Below are 24,638 nucleotides of genomic sequence, written 5' to 3'. Positions count from 1 at the left end.
GTGTGAGTTCCGAATTTGAGGCAATGCACTTTGCTACTTCAAAAGATAAAAAGCCTATTTGGGGAAAATGCCTTTATTATGGTGTTATTCAAGAAATATTGGTACTAGATTACATTGATTTCACACTGCCTTTGTTTCGATGTAACCGGGTTGATAACAACATCCATTGTGTCCGAAAGGATAAGATGGGATTTACGTTGGTCAATCTGGGTAAGGTTGGCAATAATAAGGATGATCCTTTCATAATGGCATCCCAAGCTAAACAAGTGTTCTATGTCACCGATCCTATGGATAAGAAGTGGTCACATTGTACTTGTCTATAAGGAAAAGAAGGAGTAGTCCATCCGATAATGATGATGATGATCGGGATGTCGTTTTTGAGGGAATGGATCGAGTCTACCACCGATCTTATTTCGACGATGTTGACACTGATCATGAGGACACCGAAAGCATCTATATGCGTGATGACCATGGTGAAGGTATTTGGGTTAACGAAGAAACTATGACATCCAAGAAACGTCCCCGATCCCGAGATAGTTCATCGGGACATGTACAAAGATGCATGCATGCTCTTGGTGTAAGTTGTCTTATTTTCTTGATCTTATTATTAGATGTGGATCTTTGGTGTTGAAATTGCTTTGAATAATGTTGCAAAGTATGTATTGTTACAGTTTGGACCGTAATGGAATTACTGATAATTTTTTAAAAAAAAAGAGGTTCAACAATAACAACGGTTATATTTAAATTACCCGTTGTTAATACTTTCAACAACGGGTGTAGTACCTCTACCCGTTGTCAATTATTTTTTTTGACATATTTCATTTTGGCGCAAATTTGGTGAACATATATTACAACGGGTATATTTTACCCGTTGTAATAAACTTTTGACAACGGTTGACGTTTATTGACCCGTTGTTATTAACATACAACAACGGTTTTGTTTTGAGCACCCGTTGTCAATAGTTTGTCTTAATAAAAAACTAATATAGAAACCCATCCAAAGATGCCATACACAAACACACACAACATTATTACTCCAACCGTTGGTATCCTGTGTTAATTCTTCTCTCTTCCTCGCTTTTTACATTCTCGTCGCCGGCCGTCGCCCGCTTTAAAGCCCGATTCCGTTGCCTTCCCTTATCATCCTGCTCGTTCTCTTTATCATCATCATCAACAGGTATGTTCACTTTAATTTTGTGTTTCATCATTAGGGTTTTAAGATGATCATCTTGTTTCTTTTTTCATGCATCTGTTTGTTTTTCGTTTTCTTTGTTATCTTTATCATCCCGCATCATCTACTTTACTCCTCTTATCAGGGTTTAGGATTTTAGAAGCTCAATCTGTTGTTTTAAATTTTCATTCCTATTAGGGTTTAGGGTTTTAGATAATACTCTGCATGTACGTTGTTAAGTTGTTCATTTCCAGCTATATCATTCATATTTGGGTTTTAGGATTATCATGGGTGAAAAACGTAAAAGAAGTCAAAAGAATAATGAGCCTGATGATAATAAGCCTGGTGAGAGGGTGCTACGAAGTGCAAGAGAGTCCTTGCGCTATAGCCGCTAAACAAAGTGTTCGAAATAACATGGAGTGAGAAGGGTTTCCCTCTTTGTCCAAATGCGGGTCTTTTCTCCGATTGGATTGGTGCTTGCACAAGACAAGCCAGTGCCTATCCATTTAGATGATGTTAGAACTTTGAATCCAAAATTGGCGGAGTTATACTTGGCTCGTATAAAGGAAGGCTTTATTATACCCGATATAAGCCATGATGAGTATTTAATGCATAAGGCAACGGATGTCCACAGCGGTGGAAGTGTGGCGTTGCTAGGGATTGGTTGTATGTGGACAAGGCAACGGGGAGATGCGTAAGAGCCCACCGGAAAACAAGTGTCCCACCATCAAGCAGGAAGAATGGGATCTTTTCAAAAAGATGAGAACTACTGAGAAGTTTCGGGTTAAATATCCTCGCCTTTTAACGATTTACCTATCATTTTTTTAATTAATGAGTCCTTTATATAATCTTTTTATTATCTCATCTACTTGCGCTTTTATATAATTATTTGAAGGCCGTTAGCAAAAGAAATCGTGCTAACATTTCATGCAAGAAGGGGAAATTCTATGGTTCTCGAGGCGGTTCTGAAAAGATAGAAGAGGACCTCGTAAGTAGCATGCATTATTGCCCTGTGAGACTTTATTTTTTTAATCACACTTGGACTTGCATTGATACAGATTTACGTGTATAAATATTACCATGTTAATGTGTAGGTGGCAAAGGGAGTGAAAGAGGTGGATCGGCATGTAACTTATAAACATGGGCACACGCCTAAAGGATCCCGGTCGTCGCATGACAAATACGATGAGGAAGTTTTGGCCAACATAGTAAGCATTATTTTATTAAGACGAGTTCATTACTAACTTTATTATTTTAGTCACAAATATAATTTGAAGTTTATTTAATATATTATAGGATAACGTATTGAAAGAGGTAGAAGAAGGGAAATTCACTCCCAGGGGTCGTAATGACGTTCTTGCTAGAGCGATCGGCCGACCCGAACATCCGTGTCGTTTGAGGGGCGTCCCGTTACGAGGTTGGAGTAACGAAATATTATGGGAAAACTGCCCGGATAAAGAAGAAAAGGAAGACTAAGTCTCGGAACGCCGACATGGTAACATTTATTCTATTATTTTCATTTAAGTTCAATTCACATGTTATTGTTAGGATAAAAATTGCGACACATTACATTCTTGGCAAGCGACTTGATTAATGGCATCCGTACTACTAAAGTGAATCTTTGGAGGTAAGCTTTCCGAAGAAGAAGTGAAGATGATGGAGGATGTCATTTCTAAAGGGGGTAATAATAAGGTACAACAGATTGGTGAAGAGGCCGCTACTACCTTGGCAATACATGAGAAGGAAGTATCGGTCAACGAGATTCGAAAGATCGGTACCTAATAATGCTTCTTAAGTTGTAACAACTAAAGCCGATCAGGTACCTAATATACTTCCTTATTTTTCTTTTGTTTTTTTTTTTTTGTAAGATCGGGGGTGTGTTCACCGCCAACTTCGACATGGTGCCATTGAATTGGTTAATTTTATTAGGTAAATAATGGGTCCGAAAAGGAGATGCAACTTGATGAGAAGACGGTGATGGAAAACAAAGATACATCCCCTTCAAGTCGGTTCCTGTTTTCGATAAGGTATGCATGAAGTGTTTAATTAGTTAAATTTATATGAATGTTGAAGTTTGTGCAAAAATCGGCCTGAGACAGAAAGCGTTTTTGCAAAATCTTTTGAATCTTTGAAGCGTTTTTGCAAAGATATAATAATAATGTATGTATGTGTATATTCTACAAAGGCCGTAAACAAGAGGCCGTTATTCTTGCCGACCCTAATAGAATCGAAAAGCCACATGTGCGTGTTGGCCGGGGTCTCGTAGAAAACAAACTGCAGCAGCAATGAAACCGTAGTTCATGGCGAAAAACTTTTGCCGAATCATAGAATAGTAGAGATAACTACGTCAATCCAGGCCATGAAAAATTTCCACCGCTGTCCCAGTTCGTGACGACATTACCATTCTGGGAGATGCGCTTGGAAGTTTCATCCAATGGCCTGATACTCACATCTACTTGGCGAAGATATCTCCGCCTCCGCTTTGAGCAAATGGAAAGCGATTGGGGTTAGAAGAAATACCTTTATATATATATATATATATATATATATATGTGTTACATTTTTAATTGTTGAATGTTTTTATATGTTAAATTTATATGTTATTTTTTTTTTTGTAGGGAACAAAAAAGGCGGCTTTGGCGGATAAGCCTAAGTCCACAGACATGCCAACGACCTCGACTTCACAACAACTTGATGAGGTATGTATTTAATTAAGTACGCTTTTATTTTTATTACTCCAACTAGGATATGTTACCTTTGGATTTGTTATTATTTTAATTATCTATACTACATGTGTAGGCTGGTGGTGGTAGTAGCACCACATCAAAGACTCATTCTTTCCCTAGTGAAAGTTAGGAGTATAAACTCCACAATATATAAAGGGAAGGATTACATGCAAAAAGTAAGAACGGGGACGATGATGAGACTGTATGAGGAGGCTGGCCATCACATAGCCTCCGAGCAACTGATAATTATTCCGCTCGAGGAGGATATTCTAGGGGCTGAGCGCCAAGCGCTTATATCATGGGATCTGCTAGCCGTATGGGCTGGACTAGACCAGATTGATATAGCACACATATTTGTTTGGATCAAGTAAGTTTCTTAATAAATAATTTCATAGTCTAATATTCTGACTACTAGGTAGATAGTGTTTTAAATACCGGAATTAATACCGTAATAATGTAGGATATTGCAATTGAGAGTGATCCCCGAGAAGAATATTCCATCTGATCAATACGGATTCCTGTGCCCCTATGTTTTATCTTTATTTATTCCGGATTTCTCGTTCGAACAACGGGTAGATTATATTGCTCAAAGAATTGACGACAACCAAGAAGCTGATTTTTGGCGCTTATAATGAAAAAGGGTAATAAACAAATTAATATTACGTTTCCCCCTACAATTGCATTTTCATAACTAATATATGTACTTGTTAATAATGATGATGTCTCTTGATGTAGGACTCATTGGGTGCTAGCAGACCATCATGTCGACAAAGAAAAAGTTTTACGGTTGGACTCTTTACATCAGCAAACCAAGCGAGACTTTTAAGCGCTTGATTAATAAGTAAGTTTATAATATTGATTTATTTATAATAACATTAAGTTTCAATTTTTATTTATAGAAAAAAGCTCATTTTTGCCCCTAAAAAAATGAGTTTCGCCTCCTTTTTATTTTTAAAAAAAGGGGCCTTTGAGAAGAAAAGAGCAAACGAGCAGGATCAACCCACGAAAGATTCTGATGTTGGCCCCGATTTTATTACGATAACAGGGGTACGTGCTCAAATACAATAACATTAAGTGCAAAATCTGTGTTTAATACTAATACAATACCTAAAGTTCAAGATTCTGATGTAAGCCTTCTCTCGTCTGTTTGTTTTTATGTAATAATAGGCCCCTCGCCACCCGGATAGCATACAATGTGGATACTACGCTTGTCGGTTCATGTTGGAGATTATTAGGCGAAGATATATCATTATTCCTCCAAAGGTTAGTAATTTAATAATGTGTTTATTACTTTTTTTAAATTAGAGCTAATGTTGTCTTGCTTGCTGCTATATATGCCATGATGTTGCTATGTTGTCTTGCTTGCTGCTATATATACCATAATGTCTTCTCTTTGTTTTTTCCGCAAGATGCAATCAACCCGTCGAAACAGTTTGAGCGGACTCAAATATAGATATAGACGAGGTAAGAGACATGTGGGGCAACTACGTCTTAGAATATATTAGAAATGCATGATACTCAGAGTTTAGATCAACTTATTAGTAAATTTTTTGTTGAAGTTAGGGAATGATTAGTTCATGTAAATTCAACTCCTTGTAAGTATATATATATATATGATGCATGCTTTCTTTGTGGTTGAATTGAATCTATTGAGTTACGATGAACCCACTGTGATTTATCTTTGGTCTTTGGTATATGGTGTCACGACATATGCAGGTTTTTGAATGGCATGAAACCAATTTATTTTTTCAAAACATTAGGCGTTTGTAATAAAAACGGTTACTAAAAAAAACCCGTTGTGAATACCTTTAACAACGGTTAATAAAAACAACACCGTTGTGAATGACATTCACAAATACCCGCGCATAATATTCAACAACAGGTTTTAATCGAAGAACCGTTGTTAAAAGTATTCACAATTTTGGAGGTAAAATTACAACAACGGGTATTAAACAAAGAACCGTTGTTACTAACAATTTCAACAACGGGTATGTAACATAAACCCGTTGTCAAAAGACTTCATAATTTTGGAGGGAAAGTTACAACAACGGTTATACATACGACAACCGTTGTTATATTATTCCCTCCAAAATTTTGAGACACTTTCCACAACGGAGAACACCCAACAACAACGGCTTTTAACCGTGGTGAATACTTTTAACAACGGTTTCACTAAATAAGCAAACCGTTGTAAATACCTTCTACAACGGCCGCTTTAACAACGTCCGCTTTTTTATTTTACAACGGTTTTTACCCGTTGTTATAGGCTGTATCTGTAGTAGTGTTACAACCGTGTCATGATTAGAAAATTCATTGAGAAAACTCCCTATGAACTATTACGAGGAAGAAAACCTAATCTTTCACATTTAAAATGCTTTGGTAGTAAATGCTTTGTGCAGAATAATGGAAAAGACAACCTTGGGAAATTGGATGCTCGTAGTGATGAAGGAGTTTTTGTTGGTTATTCCGATCATAGTAAAGCCTATAAGGTTTATAACAAAAGGACTATGAAAATGAAAGAAAGCATTCATGTAATATTTGACGAATCTAGTCTTTTTGTGTCAAACACACAGGTTGATGATGAGGATGATGAATATGATGATGACTTTGAGATTGGTATGACACGACATGATATGGATCAAGTGGTGGAAGAGGCTGAGCAACAGTTGGAGCCACTGTTGCTTGAGGAGGATGTCCAAAATTCAGGGGGGACTAATCGTCCTCCTACACAAGATGATGCTAGCTCATCCAGAGGGAACAAGGATGGTGAAGAACAGCCAAATCAAATCATAAACGAACCACAATCACCTCCTTCAAACAATCCTCATACAACAGTCCCCTCTACTGTTGCAGACGAACAAACCGAAACCTCTAACTCACTTATTCCCAAAAAATGGAAACACCAAAGCTCATATCCTCTATCAAACCTAACCAGTGACCTAACCTCTGAAATAAAAACCAGATCATCGCTCCAAAAATTTTGTGCACACAATGATTTCATCTCACAAATCGAACCAGACAATGTCACAGTAGCTAGGGCTGAGCAAAAGCGGTTAACCGCACCGGTTTTGCAATTCGGAGCGGTTAACCGGTTTTAAAAGTTGTCATTTTCTTGCACCAAATCCGAACCAAATTAATTCGGTAAACCGTTTTTTTTTTTAGAATTGAAACCGAATCCGGAAACCGGATAATCCGCACCGGTTTTGCCACCGGTTTCATAAGAACAAAGAGCCTGTGAAATAAAAATGAGTAAGAATAGCAAAGACAGAAAAAACAATGTGACGGAAACAATGAACAAAAATGCGATGGCATCGATGCATCGTATTCCAGTGAATTAATGAACAAAAAGACAGAAATATCAAATATATATGAACAAAAAGACGGAAAATTCGAATTAATGAACAAAAACAGGAGAAAAAACCATTGAGATTTGAGACGGCAACAATCAATCAACTAAAACATAAAAATCGAAACAAACAAATCATCGAGACCGAAACAATGAAAAACAAAGTAAAATCCGAATCAATTATACAATCAATACACAATCAAAACAGTAAAAATATATGATTAAAGACGAAAAAAAGATCAATATGATGTATAAAAGGATGAATATACAAACCTTAGTAGTTAAGAGCTCGAAAATTCCAGTGAATTAATGGTGGATCTGGAGTTATTTTGAAGAGGAGAAGAGGAAAGGCTGCGTTTGGTTTAGGGTTTTCTCAAATGAAAAATGAAAAAGAGTTGGGTTTGGAGTTGGGTTTACGCGTATTTGGTTTGGACTTTGGAGTCTAGGTATTTTTCTTTTTTTTTTGAAAATTTTAATTTTTATTAAACCGGTTTAAAAACCGGGAACCGGTTTCGATTTAGTGAGATCCGTATCCGCTCCGATTCAACAATAAAAAATACGGTTCGGACCCCGGAACCGGAAAAAAACCAAATTTTCGGTCACCTTAAAACGGTTTTCGGTTCGGATTCGGTTTTAAAATTCGGATCGACTTTTTTTGCTCAGCCCTAACAGTAGCCCTGACTGATGAATGCTGGGTGATAGCAATGCAAGAGGAATTGGAGCAATTCGAAAGGAACAAGGTATGGCATCTTGTCCCTAGGCCCTCCCAACGTACTGTAATTGGTACACGGTGGGTCTTTCGCAACAAGCTAGATGATGTTGGAGAAATCGTAAGTAATAAAGCTAGACTAGTGGTGCAAGGTTTTAACCAACAAGAAGGAATTGATTATGATGAAACCTTTGCACCGGTAGCTAGGCTTGAAGCCATATGAATGCTTGTAGCTTTTGCATCTTATCAAGGTATAAAGCTTTTTCAAATGGATGTCAAAACCGCATTTTTAAATGGATACCTTGATGAAGAAGTGTTTGTTGAACAACCTCCGGGCTTTGTAAACAACGAGTTTCCCAACCACGTTTTTAAACTTGATAAAGCACTTTATGGTTTAAAACAGGCTCCTAGGGCCTGGTATGATAGGCTTTCAAAGTTTCTATTGGAAAATGGTTTCTTACGTGGGTCCGTGGATAAAACGTTGTTTATCAAGTCACAAGGAGATGAACTGTTGCTTGTGCAAGTATATGTCGATGACATTATTTTTGGAGCAACTAATAATGTTCTTTATAAGTACTTTTCTGATTTAATGACTTCCGAATTTGAAATGAGTATGATGGGAGAACTTGGATTTTTTCTTGGTCTTCAAATCAAACAAAATGAAAATGGAACAATGATTTATCAACAAAAGTACTTAAAAGAAATGCTAAGTAAGTTTGGGTTGACTAATTCTAATCCTATGCCTACACCAATGGTGCCTAAAGTCAAGCTTGACAAGGACGAAAATGGTAAGAGCATTAGTGAAAAGATATATCGAGGTATGATCGGTTCCTTACTCTACTTAACCGCTAGTCGACCCGACATACAATTTAGTGTGTGTGTTTGTGCCCGTTTCCAAGCAAATCCTAAGGAATCATATTTCAAAGCCGTCAAACGGATTTTTAGGTATTTGATTGGAACACAAGGGCTATATATTTGGTACCCAACTCACTACGAACTTGATCTTGTAGGATTTTCGGATGCGGACTATGTCGGTGATACATTGGATAGGAAAAGCACTTCGGGCATTAATTGCTACATTCCTAGGACCGTGTCTCATTTCATGGGCTTCTAAGAAGCAAAACACCATTGCATTGTCCACGGCCGAAAGTGAATATGTGAGTGCCGCTCTATGTTGTGCACAAATTCTTTGGGTACGTCAACACTTGCATGATTATGGCCTTATTTTCAAGACTACCCCTATATTTTCTGACAATACTAGTGCAATCAATATATCAAAGAATCCTATACAACACTCGCAAACTAAACACATCGACATACGACATCATTTTTTACGTGATCAAGTTGAAAAGGGTAATATATGTCTAAGCTTTTGTAAAACGGAAAATTAAATTACGGACATTTTTACAAAACCGTTGGAAAGAGAACAATTCGTAAGATTTCGGTCGGAAATTGGTTTACTAGGTGACATGTAGCTAAAATAAATTATTTTCTCCAATGATTGACTAGAGGTTGGATTTATGTGTTAACAAATTTGGCTAATCCATTTAATGCATGCAAATTAGTCGAGAAAAATAAACATCAAAAATTTCCTTGTGCATTTGAGTTAATAGCATTGAGCCACTAAACCACTTTATGTCAAATCATAGATAAAAGCCTACAACCTATACTTAACCTCTCAACACTCAACCACCCACTTCCCTTGTTAACCACACCAATAACCCACATTTATTCTCCATGTTTCCATACTAAAACTCCCTATTACCCACTAAACAAATAACCTCCCTCACCTTTTTCGAATTTCCAAACCGTCAAAACCCTTCCTTTACCAATAATTAAAAATGTCTTCAAAACAAAGGTTTTCAAAAGAAGTCCTTCAACTTAGAAATTCATTCAATTCAAAATATATTGCCAAAAAGAAAATGTCTCCAAAACCGCTGCCAAGACTGATGAGGCCACCTCTGCCACAGCCAAACCCACCGTTGCACGAAAGAAAACAACCGCCAAAAGAGGTTGTGGTCGGGGCAGAGGAGGTCGTGGTAGAAGACCTCCAATCTCGCTCCACTTGGATGAAGAGGTGGACTTTGACACCGATCAGGAAGAATCCGGTTCTAAGGGAACCAAGAAAGATGAAGAAATTGAAAAAGTGAGTGATGTTGTAAAGTCAAATGAAAAGGAAGGTCAATCAAGTGAGATGAAAGAGGGGGAACTTGAAGGTGAAAAATCAAAAGAGAGCAAAGAAAAATCAGAGGGAGATAATGAAAAATCAAAAGAGAGTGAGGGAAAATTAGATGGGAATGAAGAAAATTCAAAAGAAAATGAGGGAAATCCAAAAGAAAGTCCGAAAAAATCAAAAGGAATAAAGAAAGTTTCGAAAGAAAAGAGGGAGCAAGGTGGTAAAGCTAATGAGAGTGAGAAAGAGAAGAATGTTGATGTAAATACAGAAAAGGATAATAATGATGGTGATGTGCTTTTAAAAGACTTGGTAAATGAACAATTGGAAGATGATGTGCCGGACAAAGTAGATGCAACAAACACTTCTACTGTTGAAGAAGAAATCAATCCTAACAATCAGAAAACTGATGAAAACCCAAAAATTGATCCAAAGAAGACCGTGCATGTTGAAGAAGTTGTTGATGTTGAGGATCATGGTGATGCCGAGGAAGTGTTCGATAATGGACTTGACCCATTATTCTCAAAACCTGCATCAAGAACCCGTTCTAAGCGAAAGATGATTGAGATCTTCGGTGATGATGATGATGTGACACCGGAGGCATCCCCACAAAAACCCAAAGCTACTAAAAGAAAAAGGGGATCCGGTTCAAAGACCAAAGCAACCAAGAAACCTCGGTATCATCAAGAGTTGATTGCCAAGTATGAATGAAGATGAGATTATTGAGGAGAAGGTTCCACTCAACACAAGCATGGACCTTGTTATTGCTCTTTTTGGCGAATCTTTCAAGAATGACGTCCTCAACCATATTAATTCTCTCGATCTTCCGGATGAGATTCTCAAGCTATGCCACGGTATGTTGATCTGTTGCTTTCACAGTGGAAGGAGATACAAAAAATCTTGGTATGATACTTCTCTTACCTTCAAATATTTCAAGAAAGCTATGTATGCACAGGGCTGGGTGAATCTGCTGGACAAGTATAGTCTCATGTACTTGTCCGAGATCATTCAATTCTATGCAACAATCAAGGTAGCTAGATGTTGCATCTGGAACTCTTTCCGCCTACATAAATCAGAAACCCTTTGTCCTCACAATTGACCAACTTGCTGCCCACCTTGATGTATGTAATGTCGGGCTTACCTCCTTTCCCAAACGTGACTGGGGATAAATTGACGAGGTCACATCCACCCAAGTCATGAAGGTTCTTCGACCTCATGATAACAATGGTCCAACCAACATCTATGCCTTTGAACTAACCGCACCCATTAGGTTCATCTTTAACCTTGTTTTCCGCAACCTCGTCCCTAGCAACAATAGCCGTGGGAGATGCTCCCTCCTTGATATGCTCCTTATCCATCACATTGTCAAACACAAACCTATAAACCTCCCTTGCCTTATGTTTCACCGAATTTATGAGATGTCCACTGAATTTCAAAGCGGCAATTTCGACAAAAATGCCGTAGTACCTTATGGTATGTGGCTCTCTATTATCTTTATGAAGGAGCGGTTAGTATTGAAGGAAAGTCCCGCAATTGAGAAGTTAAGTGATGAAATGACACTGGGTCTTCTATCTCGGATGAATTTGGAAATTAAGGATGGGAAATTGGAGCGGAAAAATCAGTCGGGTAGTGCTGCTATAATGGGGTCTACTATTGAATTGGGTGTGGTGCTAGCAAAGTTGGATGAGATTCTTGGAGTTGTCAATCGATTGGTCAAGGAACATGGCAAGTTACGGGATGAGGTGGGTGATATTCTTACCATGAATGAAGATCTACTTGAACGTCTTGATGCTAAGAAGCCGAGTTCCTCCACTTAAGCTCATGCCCTCCTAACCCGTTTATCTCTTATTAAAACTTTGGCTCTTTGTTGTTTTTTAGACTCCTTTGCACTCTTTGGATGCTTGTGTGTTTATTTTGCTTGAACGTTTTGTGTGTGTTGCTAAATCGTGTTGCTAAACCTTGAACATGTTTTATCCTCCCTTGATGATGTCAAGAGGGGGAAGTACTTCAAACTATGCTTTTGTGTGATCTTTTAACTCTTAGGCTAACGTTCACCATGATTATATCTTAGCTTCTATGATTAGATGTTTTACTTTGGCCAAGCATGTTGCACCCTTCGATTACCTTGATCATGTTTCTGAATTATGTCTATGTTGAAATGACCAAAGACTGACTAACCATGGGCTAAGGGAGAACATCACACATGTTTGGACTTGTCATCATCAAAGAGGGAATTTGTTAGAACACATTAAGTTGATGATGCCAAGTCCCCTTTGTTATTTGATTGTTTGCTTTTAGTTGAATGATTAGTGATTGAAGCAATCAAATGGACTTTCAACAATGATTCAAGATGATCAAGATAATCAAGAAAGTCAAGACAATAATATTTTCTAAGCCTCAATCGAAAAATGTAAGAGTAAGTGTAACATTCTCGTTTAAGTCAAGTTATGGCAAAACCATGCAACAGTACGTTGTACTGTGGTTTCTGGTACTACCGTATGGAGGATGTCTTTCGACAAAATGTTTTAAGTGTTAAAACTTTTCAAATTCCGAACCTTAAACATTTGAATTTTCAAAAGCTTGAAAACAATCTAAAATTTTTGAGTCACAAATCCACTTGACTAAGCCTCTAGATTTTTGCAAACACCTTTTACTTAAATGGTAAGGAAGACTTGTCAAACTTCTAAAGTGAGAAAAGTTTTTTGTCATTTTGGTAAAAGGTCACATGTTGAGTGTAGTAGCTTAAGTTTTTCTAATTTCTTAAGCCCCAAGCCTATAGTCTAACACTTACCATTACTCAAAGCTACTATTTTTATATCTATAAATACTATTAAAAAGCTAGCCTAAAATGTCACATAGACAATGCCACATGAGATGAAAAAAAGCCACGTAACAATGTGACTTGGCAAACTAATATGACATGGATGATCCAATTAATTATTATATTGCATTAATTTAAAATACTTATTTCTTTAAAAATCCATCCATATTGCATTAGCTTTAAATTTAATAACTAAAAAAAAAACTACAATAAAAAAATACGCATTAATTATAATTTAATAATTTCAAAATATTTCATATGGAGTAGTATTATATGTATTCGAAATAAATAAAAAACTGAATACATAAGAAATTAAGAACGAAGATGAATAAATGAAGTTGAAAAAAAAATTTGTATTATCACTAATTCATTACTTTTTTTTAAAGGCATTAATTCACTATTGTTGTTACTATAACTTTTTTGTATATGGAAGATGTTTTACGGAACTACTTAATCGACAATTGAGTATTAAAGATCATATAAAATATTTTCTTAGAAAAATATAAAATATATGGAAAATAAAATATTTATTTAATTTAAGTAATTTATAAACAAATTCTGTAAATACTTAAGTGAAATTAAACACTAATAATAGAATTTTAAAAGGGTAATAATACCGTGTATTTAGTTCATGAAATTATTTCACGTAAAGGGTAAGGTTTTGGAAAATATAAAATATATGGATAAGAAAATATTTATATAATTTAAGTAATTTACAAATAAATTATGTAAATACTTAAGTATATCTATACAATATAGTTAACATGTTAGATTAAAGCATTTAATTTAATTTCACATGGCATTAACATTTAGTATTTTATATCCCATTAATTTCTATTAATTTTTATTGATTATTTAATTATTTATTAATTATTATTAGATTATTGGTTATTTGATATAATTCTTATAAAAAAAAAGAATGATTACTAAAAGTCTTTACAAAAATGTCTTTACATATTGTGTAACATAAAAATAAAGAAAATCAAAAGACATCATTAATATTCTTAAATTAAATGTATATATTTATGATTTGATAAGCTAAAAAAAACAAAAAAAGATGTAACTTACGAAAATTCACATAAAAGTTTCATAATTTACAATTATATTTCACATTTTAATTGAAAATTTTGGAAGAGAACATAGATGTTAGTGAATCGGTTAAATTTTTTCATATTAACACAGCTCATAAAATTAAAGTATACATTTATTTATTTGTTTAAAATCTATATAATAAATAGTATAAAAAGACTAACATTGAGTACATTTTTAAATGACATGTGATCTAACAACATGATTTCAAGAAGTCATATTACAAGTCTCATCATCATAATTATTTTCTTTTATGTCCCCTAATATTTATTCTTACAATTACAATATTAGAAAAAAATAAAGAAGACAAAAACTTTTATCGTCTTCCACTTCAATACTTTATTCAATTCACCACAAGCATTTAACCATACTTTTCATCTTCTTTCTCCATAACTCATTTCTCAAGTTTCTTTATAATGATTCATATTTTTAGTTTACCTTAAAACTTTTGATGATATTATGACTTCTTAATTACTACAGTACTTTTTTTCTTGAGATGATAATGTTTATTCCATGAGCACAACAATAGACATGCATTTTTATAATTTTTTTATCAACCTACAACTAATTCGTTTTTCTCATGTTCTCTTTTACATGATAAGATTTTACTATATTGGTCAAACTCATTTGATAATATTTTAAATATACTCGGTATATCTTATGCAATTTTGTATTTCGTGTACAATTGATTTTGGCATAATACTAATTTGTACAATTGATTGAATTTTCAAAGAACATGGCATACTTGGAGATCAATACGTGCAAATGACAATCGACAAGTATGTGGATTTTTTTAAGAGGATGATGTTTCTCATTTTTTTTCCTTGGAATTTTTTTTGGGAGATTTTCGTATTTTAATTATTAATACAAAACTCATTTGATAATATTTTACATATACTCGGTATATCTTATACAATTTTGTATTTCATGTACAATTGATTTTGGCATAATACTAATTTGTACAATTGATTGAATTTTCAGGAGCATGACATACTTGGAGATCAATACGTGCAAATGACAGTCGACAAATATGTGGATTTTTTAAGAGGTAGCATGATATTTCTCATTTTTTTTCTTGGAATTTCTTTTTTTGGGAGATTTTCCTATTTTAATTATTAATACATGACAATCGGTGAGTACAGAATACAATTTAAGAATTATCAGTTTTTTATTTAAGATATTAGTTCAATATCAGTTAACACGATAGTTGATGTTGGAGGATGTGTTCATATGGATGATCAAATATGAAGCTGAATGGAGTCATCACTATATTGAGGATGTATTTTTATGTCGTTCATTTTAATTGATATTAGCCTATCTATTTTTGTTCCAATAATTATGCTAAGGTTTTAGCCTATTAGTTATTCTTGGCCTTTTAGTTGTAGTGATAGTATCGACACCACATTGACGGATAATTCTTACATGAGAAAAAACCCATCAAATGATAATTAAATTTGAAATGGAGACACACGTATTCAATTACTATATTAGTCTTACTTCATTCACTTTGTTAGGCTATTTTTCTTTTAGCTATTGAAGGAGAAAAACTTGACCGCCGTTGGTAAATTGACACTTAAGAAACTCCTCAATCTCCGGAGCACCAATATTTTGAAGTTACATAATACATAACCCATGTATAAGTCTTAATCATTGATTTCTATATAAACAGCTTATGTCTATATACATGTAATTAGAGTATTTAATTTGAGTATGATGAATTGAGAATGCAAATCATTACTGAATTTACGAGTTAACATAAATCATGAATCATCAGAGCAATGAGCAGCGTCATCCGTTCAACATATATATTAAAAAAACCTCTCTATTAAATGCCTAAATCCCATTAATTTACTAGGTTGTTAATAGAGGAGAAGAAGAGTTACTCATGATTAGATTTTTTTTGTATCTTTTACAAAGACCCACATTTTAACGACAAATACAATGCCTCTATTCCCCACTAATCTCATATTATTATTATTATTATTATTATTATTGTTTATATTACCGTGTTAGTATGTTCAATCTCATTATTTACATCCTATTTTATCGTCTGCAATGTTTTCAAATCAAAATATATTTTATACAACTAGTATTAATAAAAAAAGGAAATTGTATAGGACCCGTGATTTTTCACGGGTTTCAAAACTAGTTGGATTTAATTTTCCTATGTTTTACTTACCTAAGATTAAATCCACTATAAATAGAGTGTCTTAGTCTCATTTATTTCTTAAGACTTTTCAAAGCATTTATTGTAAAACATTGCAAATCATATATGCATTTAAAGCTTTGTTCTTCAAGTGTTTGCAAAACGTTTTTCAGATTTTAAAGTCTTCATTTGTTTTCGAAAAAGTTGTAAAACCTCCAAGTATCAGTTCGTTGTACTGTGACATAATGAGTTTGTTCCATGATTCTCGTATTAGATCTTAATTGTGATCTCCATGTTCATTTAATGAACTCTTGAGATTCAAGATTCTGTAACACTTTGAGATAGAACTCATAAACTCTTGAAGCGGAGTAGCTTTAAGTTTGAGTGCAACCAGAGTAGGTTGGCGAGTTATTTTTTTGTAAGGGGTTTTGTAAGTTTGAGTAAATTTCTAAACAATCAATAAAATAACGGTTGGACGTAGGCCTCGGAGTAGAGGCTGAACAAATTTTTAAATGTCGTTTGTTTGTTCATTTACTTTTACGTTCTTTCACTTTGCTATTTCTCGCTTGTACCTAGTCAAGTTCTGTGTCACAGTCACCTATACTGTGACATAAAACTGTTGTACCTTCTTGTGAACTTACATTCAATTAAGTTTCTCAAGTCTTGTACTTCAATATTCTTTATTTAAGTTAATCAATTAACTAAGTTAAGGATAAAATTTTTAAAAGGTACACCTAATTCACCATCTCCCCCTCTTAGGTGTTTATCGTTCTTAACTCTTCAGATCGAAACTTGGCAGGTCTCGGTCTAGGAACGCTTCTAGGAATAATGATTTGAAGTGTTTCAAGTGTGGTGACCTTGGGCATATTAGGCGGTTTTGTCCTAAGAAATGCGGGAATTAAGAAAACAAGGGTGACACCAGCTTGGTTGCCGGTGAAGAAAGTAGTGGTTGTTTCCTTACCGATGGTAGTGACATATTTGCGGTCACGGATGTGAACGACGTGTGTTCCAAGGAAGAATGGATATTAGATTCTAGTTGTGTCAACCACATTTGCACCCGGAAGGATATAGTTTTGATGAGCTCCAAGAAGGCGTATCTAGGAAATTAAGTTTGGATGATAACTCAATAGTTAATGTCATAGGTGTTGGGTGGTAAAAATCAAAATGTCAAATGGGGTGGTGCAGACTTTGGACAAGGTTGCCTATGTTCCAAAGTTGCGGCAGAATTTAATTTCACTTAGTCAACTGGACTCCGAAGGTTATGGGTATAAAACTCATGAGGGAGTTTTGAAAGTGACTAAGGGTTCTATGGTACTCATGAAGGGGGAGCTACGTCGTGGTTTATACCGTCTGGATGCATATGTAGTAAAAACCTCACGGTATTACTAGAAACGGAAAAGTCGTGCACGTGTTTCGTTCGCGGAAGAGACGACGAAGGTAGATTGTTTTTAGGTTGCAGATGGGCGCAAAGGTAAAATTACTGTTGGTAGAAAGGTGGAGAGCAAGAGGTTTCCCTCCGGAGTCAAGTAAAGTCATTGACTGGGTTTAGGCTGTACACGGTGCATTGGCCGTAATATTGAGTTATTAGGGGTGGGGACCAGATACTAACTCGGGTGTGCTGCTGGTAATTTAAAAAGGCCAATGGTTGATTCCTCGGTGCTGATCTCTTGTGTTGGAGGGGGAGATTTGTTGAGTAACATCCAACACAAGGCTTAATGAGAAGTGTTACATGTATTAAATTTAGTACATGTAACATTGTGATGTTAAATGAATATTAATTCATTTGTTTAACATTACGTAAAAGTTTATGAAGTTTTTAGTTCATTTGTTCATATAACGTGAGGTGATTTATGATGGTAAGTTATCACGTCATTATCACCTTGCTATATAAAGGATTGTAATCCTTTCGAAATATTATCTCACAACAAATATCAAACAAGGTGACTTAGCTTGGTAAATAACAAGTCGGGGTTTGAGGGTGAGAGACAGTATAACGGAGTGATAATACAATAATTTAGGAGGTTACTCTAGGGGTGATATTAGTGGCATTTGCTACTATTACTGGAGGTCTAGAGGGTTGTTATCTTATATTATTGTGGGTTCCGAATTAGTATTTAATTCGTGACGGTTACGTTGTACTGGTGCTATTTTTATAGTGGATTCTAGTCGATTTGGCTAGTGGGTTTTACTTCCGGTTTGGAAGGTTTTGCCCTGGGTTTGACCCTAAAATATTGTCTTATTGCTTACATTTATTTACTTTTACGGTTTACTTGTCAATTGGTTGCTTCTGTTGCGCATGGGAGATTGGCGCTAATTTCCCAACAGTTAATTACACATTTTTTTTCAATATGGCTCTGCTCTTTTCGGTTGAAAAAAGCTGAAATGAATAGAATTGAATGAAGTTGAACTGAACTGAACTGAACTGAACTGAACTAAATAAAGTTGAGCTGAAACTAAACGAGAAAAAACATAACCTTATTCCACCTTAGATGGAAGTCTAAGACACTAGGGAAATATGTTGTTGTCGTTATATGTTGCGCACTTTCGTATTGGCCGGTGACAGTACAGCTCATAGGAGCTACAAATTCTTATCTTTCAATGATTTTTGTAAACGAAATAGACATACACTTGCATATCTATGAGTGTAACAAGAAAAGTTGATGCTAAATTCCTAAATTCCAATTTTTCAGATATTATTTTCCCAGCTAGCTTCTAGTTGATGAGTAAAACAGCAAGAATCTGGAATGTTTTGACTAGCTTTAATCAGCAGAATAAGAGCCCACTCCCTTTGTTCTGGGGGATAAAGCCAGTACTTATCGCGTCGTAAAATCGGTACAAATGCTAAGCATGGAATACATTGGCTTCTTATGACTAATCTCTTTTCAACTATTTTATGGATGAAATGAAGATGGAAGTCTCCATCTATGTCCAATCATGCTTAAATTCCATCCTATCACTTTTTCTAGCTTAGCAACAAAGTGTGATCAAGATAATGTTGGAATATATATGTAGTATTGCAACTATATATTCTTCACCAAGTTGCAAATTAAAGTTTATTATATTGTATTCTCATACTTTGAATCAGGTACCCTTTAATCATCGTTTTCTGCACATGTCAGCTAGCTCAGCTCGTCTTATTATTTTCGTTTCCCCTATATAAGGCAAGAACTTGCCAAACTAAAATTACAAAACCAATACCAAAGATAGTTCAAATTTAGCAATCATGCAATATCAAGGTGCTCAAACTCAAGGGTACCCACCTTACACATATCCTCAACACCCTCCTCCTCCTACTCATTATTCCCCTACCAATTGTGGATACCCTCCCTACTATACTTGGGGATACCCCACCCCTTACAATGCATTTCCCGGTAGCGTTTTTAACACCGGGGGAAACTCAAACGGATCCGGGTCACAAACTAATGGCGATGTCAAAGTTGGAAACCACAAGGAGAAATCAGGTGGTGTTGATATTGACAAGATTGGAGGAAACCACGAAAATCGACACGGTCAACAAGTATCTGGTGATGTTACCCTAGGTAACATTGGTGGTGGTTGATCTTGACTTGGTAATTTAACTTGTGGGTGTTAAATAAGTTCTTATAATTTCAGCTTAAATGTCATTAATTACATACCATGGAAGTATAACAAATGGTGTGATATGATTTTAGTAATTTGTAACATTGTGTTTCTTCCAACAACAACTCCATGATATATGGATCAATAGAAACTTTGTAAGTTGATTTCAAGCTTTGTGTACTTTGTTTTCTTATGGATTTCTATCATGTATCGATAGAGCAAGATATAATATTAATCAAATTATAACAAAGCGTACGTTTCAACCAAGCTGAAAACATCGTGCTTCAAAAACTTTGGATATTAAAGTTCTCTAAGCGTTTATATCAACCTTACTTCAAATCTTGATTGTCTAAGTATTTACGTTGAAACGTTAGATTTTCATTAATAAGTCAATAGTTGATTGGTTAACGAAAGACTAGTTATCAAGAGAACACGTCCTTCAACATACTGGAGAGAGTTGCTTACGTACCTTCTTAGGTAAGATCACCGAATAAACTCTTTGACAAAATGTCGTTGAAATTAATAAAGACGCTTACTTCCAACGAAACGAAATGTTGTGAAAACTTCGTTGAAATTAAGCACACAAGTACATTTAATTAAGATTTTGATGAATCATCTAAGTTCTTCTGAAAATGACATAGTCAACCATCTTCCTTGGAGTTAATATGTGATTATGTCTTTTTCAAAACAAAAAAGAACTTAATCTACAACCTCTATTAATATTTTATTTTTAATTATGGTACAACCACTATTTTTCCAGCTGGTTATTCTTGTGAACTGGAAAAATATGGCTGTCCACCCCCTTCCTACATGTAGAGTTGTAGACTATTCTACATAGAAACAAGAAGATTATGTTTATCGTCCTTCGGCCTTAAACTACTTCGTATGTTTCTATATCAATCGGTATTTCTTACGTGTCACAGCTCGACTTTTGAGGGTACACAATAAAAGTTTGTAGAATAATAGAGAAGCAATGTGTTGAAGCTAAGATAGAGTGGAAAATAAACCCAAAAAAAAAAACGATGCGTCTGCCGGGAGTCGAACCCGGGTCTATTGCTTGGAAGGCAATTATCCTAACCGTTGGACTACAGACGCAATTAATTGATAGTTTTAGCACTTGAAATTAATTTGTCAGGAAAACGATGAAACATTAATATAGACTTTTCCTCCAAAACGAGCAATTAAATTCGGACATAGTTCAAATAAATATATTCATAATAATGGATAAAAGACTACAATCAAACAACTCAAGAAGTCGAGACGGAGACAATTCCAAAAATGAAACTAGTTATGCCTCTATTTATTGATACTCCCTCTATCACACACTAATAATCTTCGTACTTTACATAGAACAGAGGAAGTATAAAGTATGTAACATTCAAGATTATCCAAGACTTCACGAGCACGTAGCTATATGATGTATGAGTTTTCTGTGGGGGAAAACGCCGAACTTTCACAATGAAGTTTCATGTAGGAAACCATACCACTAGTATTCGACATTTATTATTAATACATTTTGGTTATTAATGTGTCTTTACTACTACATTAGGTGAACCTTTGTACCATGACCAGGAGTCAGCCGGGGATTTCGGCAAAGGCGGAAGCAACAAAGCCTTTCGACACAAACCGAACGGCCACCCTTTACAGTGACATATTTCCTGAATAATTGCGCGTCTCCTAAGCTCTTTACTATCCAAAACCTCTGAACTCCACCACTTATTTTCTGCTAATTCCGCGTCTTTCAAACTCGGACAGCAAGAAAAATCTGTTTTCACAGAGTAAAATGCTTCATAATCATCATTAGATGCAAATGAACAAAGGGATAAGTGGCTTTTAACTGAACTAAACTCTTCAATTTCTTGGTCGTCTTGCTTCTTAACTTCATATTGTTGCTTCACTGACCCTGGAAACAATTCTCCTGATATCGGATGGAGAACCGTAGAGTAGCTTTCAATCATGCTACTTCTTTTGGTCTTTGACTCCATTGCACGACTGCGAATCATTGATACAATCATCTGTAACAGACCAAAAAAGAAAATTGTTACAACTTACGAAAACTACAAATTCTTGTTTAAGACGGGAAGTATCTATAAGATATACAAGATGAATGGAATAAGTTTTTAATGCGGGGATGTAGCAAATTACCCCATTACTTTCATACTATGTGCAAATCAACCCTTTTAAGTTTCACTTGTAGCAAATTACCCCATAAGTTTCCAAAAATGTGTAATTAAGCACAAATCAAATTTTCTATCATTTTTTTAACTAAAATTAATATATTCTATTATAAAAATGATTTTAAATATATCTATTAAAAATTAAATACATTATATTTCTACATATTCAACGAAAGATGCAAACCAAATTTAATTTAAACAAAAAAATTGGTCATGTAACTTTGTAACTTCACTTAAATTCTCATATTATGAACATTTTTTCACCAAAATAAATAAATAAATATTATAAAAATATATTTGAACATGTTTTTTTTTATAATCAGGAATTTTAGAATTTATATTTTATTAAATATTTGGACTTTCAATAATAGTATAATAATTAATTTAGTAAATTTTATTCTTAAAAATAAGATTTGTGCTTAATTACACATTGGGAGAAACTTATAGGGGTGATTTGCTACATTAATAAGTTAAGGTGCTTAATTGCACCTAGTATCAAACTTGTGTACTCTTTTTGTTGTTGATCGTGACATAGTAATTTCGTACCTATTTACATAATAATTGTACACATTTTATCATTAATCATTATTTGTACTTATTTTACTATCTTTAGTACCACTTTTTCTAAAAATTGTACAATGGTCTCTCAATAAAGCTTATTAAGAGACCGTCTCTCAGGAGACCTACTCTTTGCTATATTTCCCTTTTTTAATGGATAGGTATATATACAGTTACAAATTATATGTTGCCTAAATTACACAATTGCATTTACATGAAATCAGGAAGTCAATTATTAGCTAATTGATACAAATTGCTACGATAAAGGAAATAAGGAAATAAGATAAATTGAGATGAATAAGACAAAAGCAGGATGCATTGGGAAAGGTAAAAGGTTTGTCTTATATACCCATGTAAGATGATATTTGACTCGTTTTAAGCTTAACAGATAGTGCCGTCTTAAGCAAGACTAGTTGTACAAAAACAGATTATATGAAAATAGAGAGGAATTAACAAAAGCAACACCCTAGAAGCAAAATTTGCAAGACATTCAAAGAAGCAGAGGAAGTATATTAGTACCTCCTGTATATCCTCAAAGTCACTGATGGGAGTATCCTCATCTTCTGAGCTCGAGTCAGATAGACGACTTAAACGACGACAAGCATGGCAGATGGAAAAAGGATCCTTCAATACCGAAGTGATAAATCTGCACCTCTTAGACTTGCTTGGTGAATGCTCCCTACATAACATTGCCATGACTACACAAAAACTAACTCAACTCTTAAATAATGGAATGTTACAAGCATTCCTTATAGTTGAATTATTGATGGTATTTCTTTAGGGTAAAGACTAAGTATTTAATGAGAAAGATGTTTTCTTACCATTAATGTTAATTAAAGTAGTAAATTGACTACAAAAACAAGCCTATGTTTTCTACTTAGGGACTGTTACTTGAAACTGAGTTGAAGATGTGTAATTTTCAGCTATGCCTTCAAGTTAAAGTAATAATGGTGTACTAAGACAAGTTACCTAACCACATATTTCTACTTTAATTTCTATATATAACTTTATTATACGGAGTACTTGTTTACTACAGTAAATTTTGTGCCATGAAAATGACTTGCCACCAAAACAGCTAGATACTTTTCGGAATTGAGTAGCAACATATAGTACTAGTGTACTACTACCAAAACACATCCAAGTAGATCTGTCAAACTTGTCGGGTTCGGACTCGGGTCATATGGGTCTTGTTAGAATCCAGTAGAGTTATTTTACGCTTTTTTAAGTATGCTACACAAATTCTAGAATAAGACGGTCTCACACCGTGAGACGGTCCTTATCCAGAAAAAATCATTCATCTATTGCTATCAATTAAAGAGTAATCTTTATATAAATGGATCGTCTTACACTGTAAGACCGTCTCACACAATAACTACTGATCTTTGTAAACTCTATAATGTAGAGTTATTATACAACTCAACCGGATTCCAAGATTACCAGCACATTTTATACTTATTTTTGATGAGTCAGGTTTTGACCCTAAATTTACTTGGGTCACAGGTCATTCGAGTCACAATCGAGATTTACAGGTCGTGACCCTACAAAAACAAATAGGTCGGATCAAGTTTATAGGTCGAGCTGAGTTTTGACAAGTCTACATACAAAGGACTGGAATGAAGCGTAGTGTCATGGTGCCACTGCCGCCCCCTAGTCTATATATCTATCTATATTATTAAAGGAAGCTTTTTTCGAGCGATTATAGAGAGTCCAATGTTATAAAAACACGTCAGACAATAAATATATAATATGGAGTATATCAATTTGACTATGACACCAAAAACAACTAACCACTTACCTATTGCATATTATCTTTGATGCTAAGACAAACTCTTATTATGCATTAAACTCATCCATAATAACCACTATAAATAGAGACAATGATGATCTTGAACTCATCCATAATAACCATTATAATTATAATAACTCCTATTTTTTGCTTCTTTTAACAAGACCACGTCCTTATTAGATCTTTTGTGCTTAAATTTTTCTTAAATTTTGAAATTTTGTAGCTGTCTTATACGGAGTATCTGCTATTTTTTTCATTTTTTATTATAGAATTTACTAATGTATTGATATTGATCTCTTTATTTTTTTTTTTTTTTGTAGGATTGATTGCATCATTGTGAAGTTTTCATGGCCTTCA

The 24,638-nt window shown here is 34.6% G+C and overlaps 1 protein-coding gene and 1 non-coding gene across 2 annotated transcripts; both read right to left on the bottom strand.

The window, feature by feature from the left end:
- Positions 1-20,783: 20,783 nt before the first annotated feature.
- On the bottom strand, positions 20,784-20,855 carry TRNAG-UCC (transfer RNA glycine (anticodon UCC)). Its single transcript has one exon. It is a non-coding gene; the product is annotated as a tRNA-Gly (tRNA).
- Positions 20,856-20,946: 91 nt separating this feature from the next.
- Positions 20,947-23,464, bottom strand: LOC141599367 (uncharacterized). The gene is made up of 2 exons (XM_074419357.1): positions 23,015-23,464; positions 20,947-21,775 (listed from the first exon to the last, which is right to left on the bottom strand). The coding sequence occupies exons 1-2, from the start codon at positions 23,189-23,191 to the stop codon at positions 21,284-21,286; spliced, it is 669 nt and encodes a 222-aa protein (XP_074275458.1). The 5' UTR covers positions 23,192-23,464; the 3' UTR covers positions 20,947-21,283.
- Positions 23,465-24,638: the final 1,174 nt, after the last annotated feature.

Source organism: Silene latifolia, chromosome 9 (assembly GCF_048544455.1).
Source record: "Silene latifolia isolate original U9 population chromosome 9, ASM4854445v1, whole genome shotgun sequence".
NCBI lineage: Eukaryota > Viridiplantae > Streptophyta > Magnoliopsida > Caryophyllales > Caryophyllaceae > Silene > Silene latifolia.
This window is presented reverse-complemented; position numbering and strand designations above follow the sequence as displayed.

Excerpts from the sequence above, each read along its gene's own strand:
- LOC141599367 (XM_074419357.1), bottom strand. The coding sequence starts at position 23,191 with ATGGCAATGTTATGTAGGGAGCATTCACCAAGCAAGTCTAAGAGGTGC. Across the intron at positions 21,776-23,014 it reads ACTTTGAGGATATACAGGAG|ATGATTGTATCAATGATTCG; the intron begins GTACTAATATAC and ends GGTCTGTTACAG.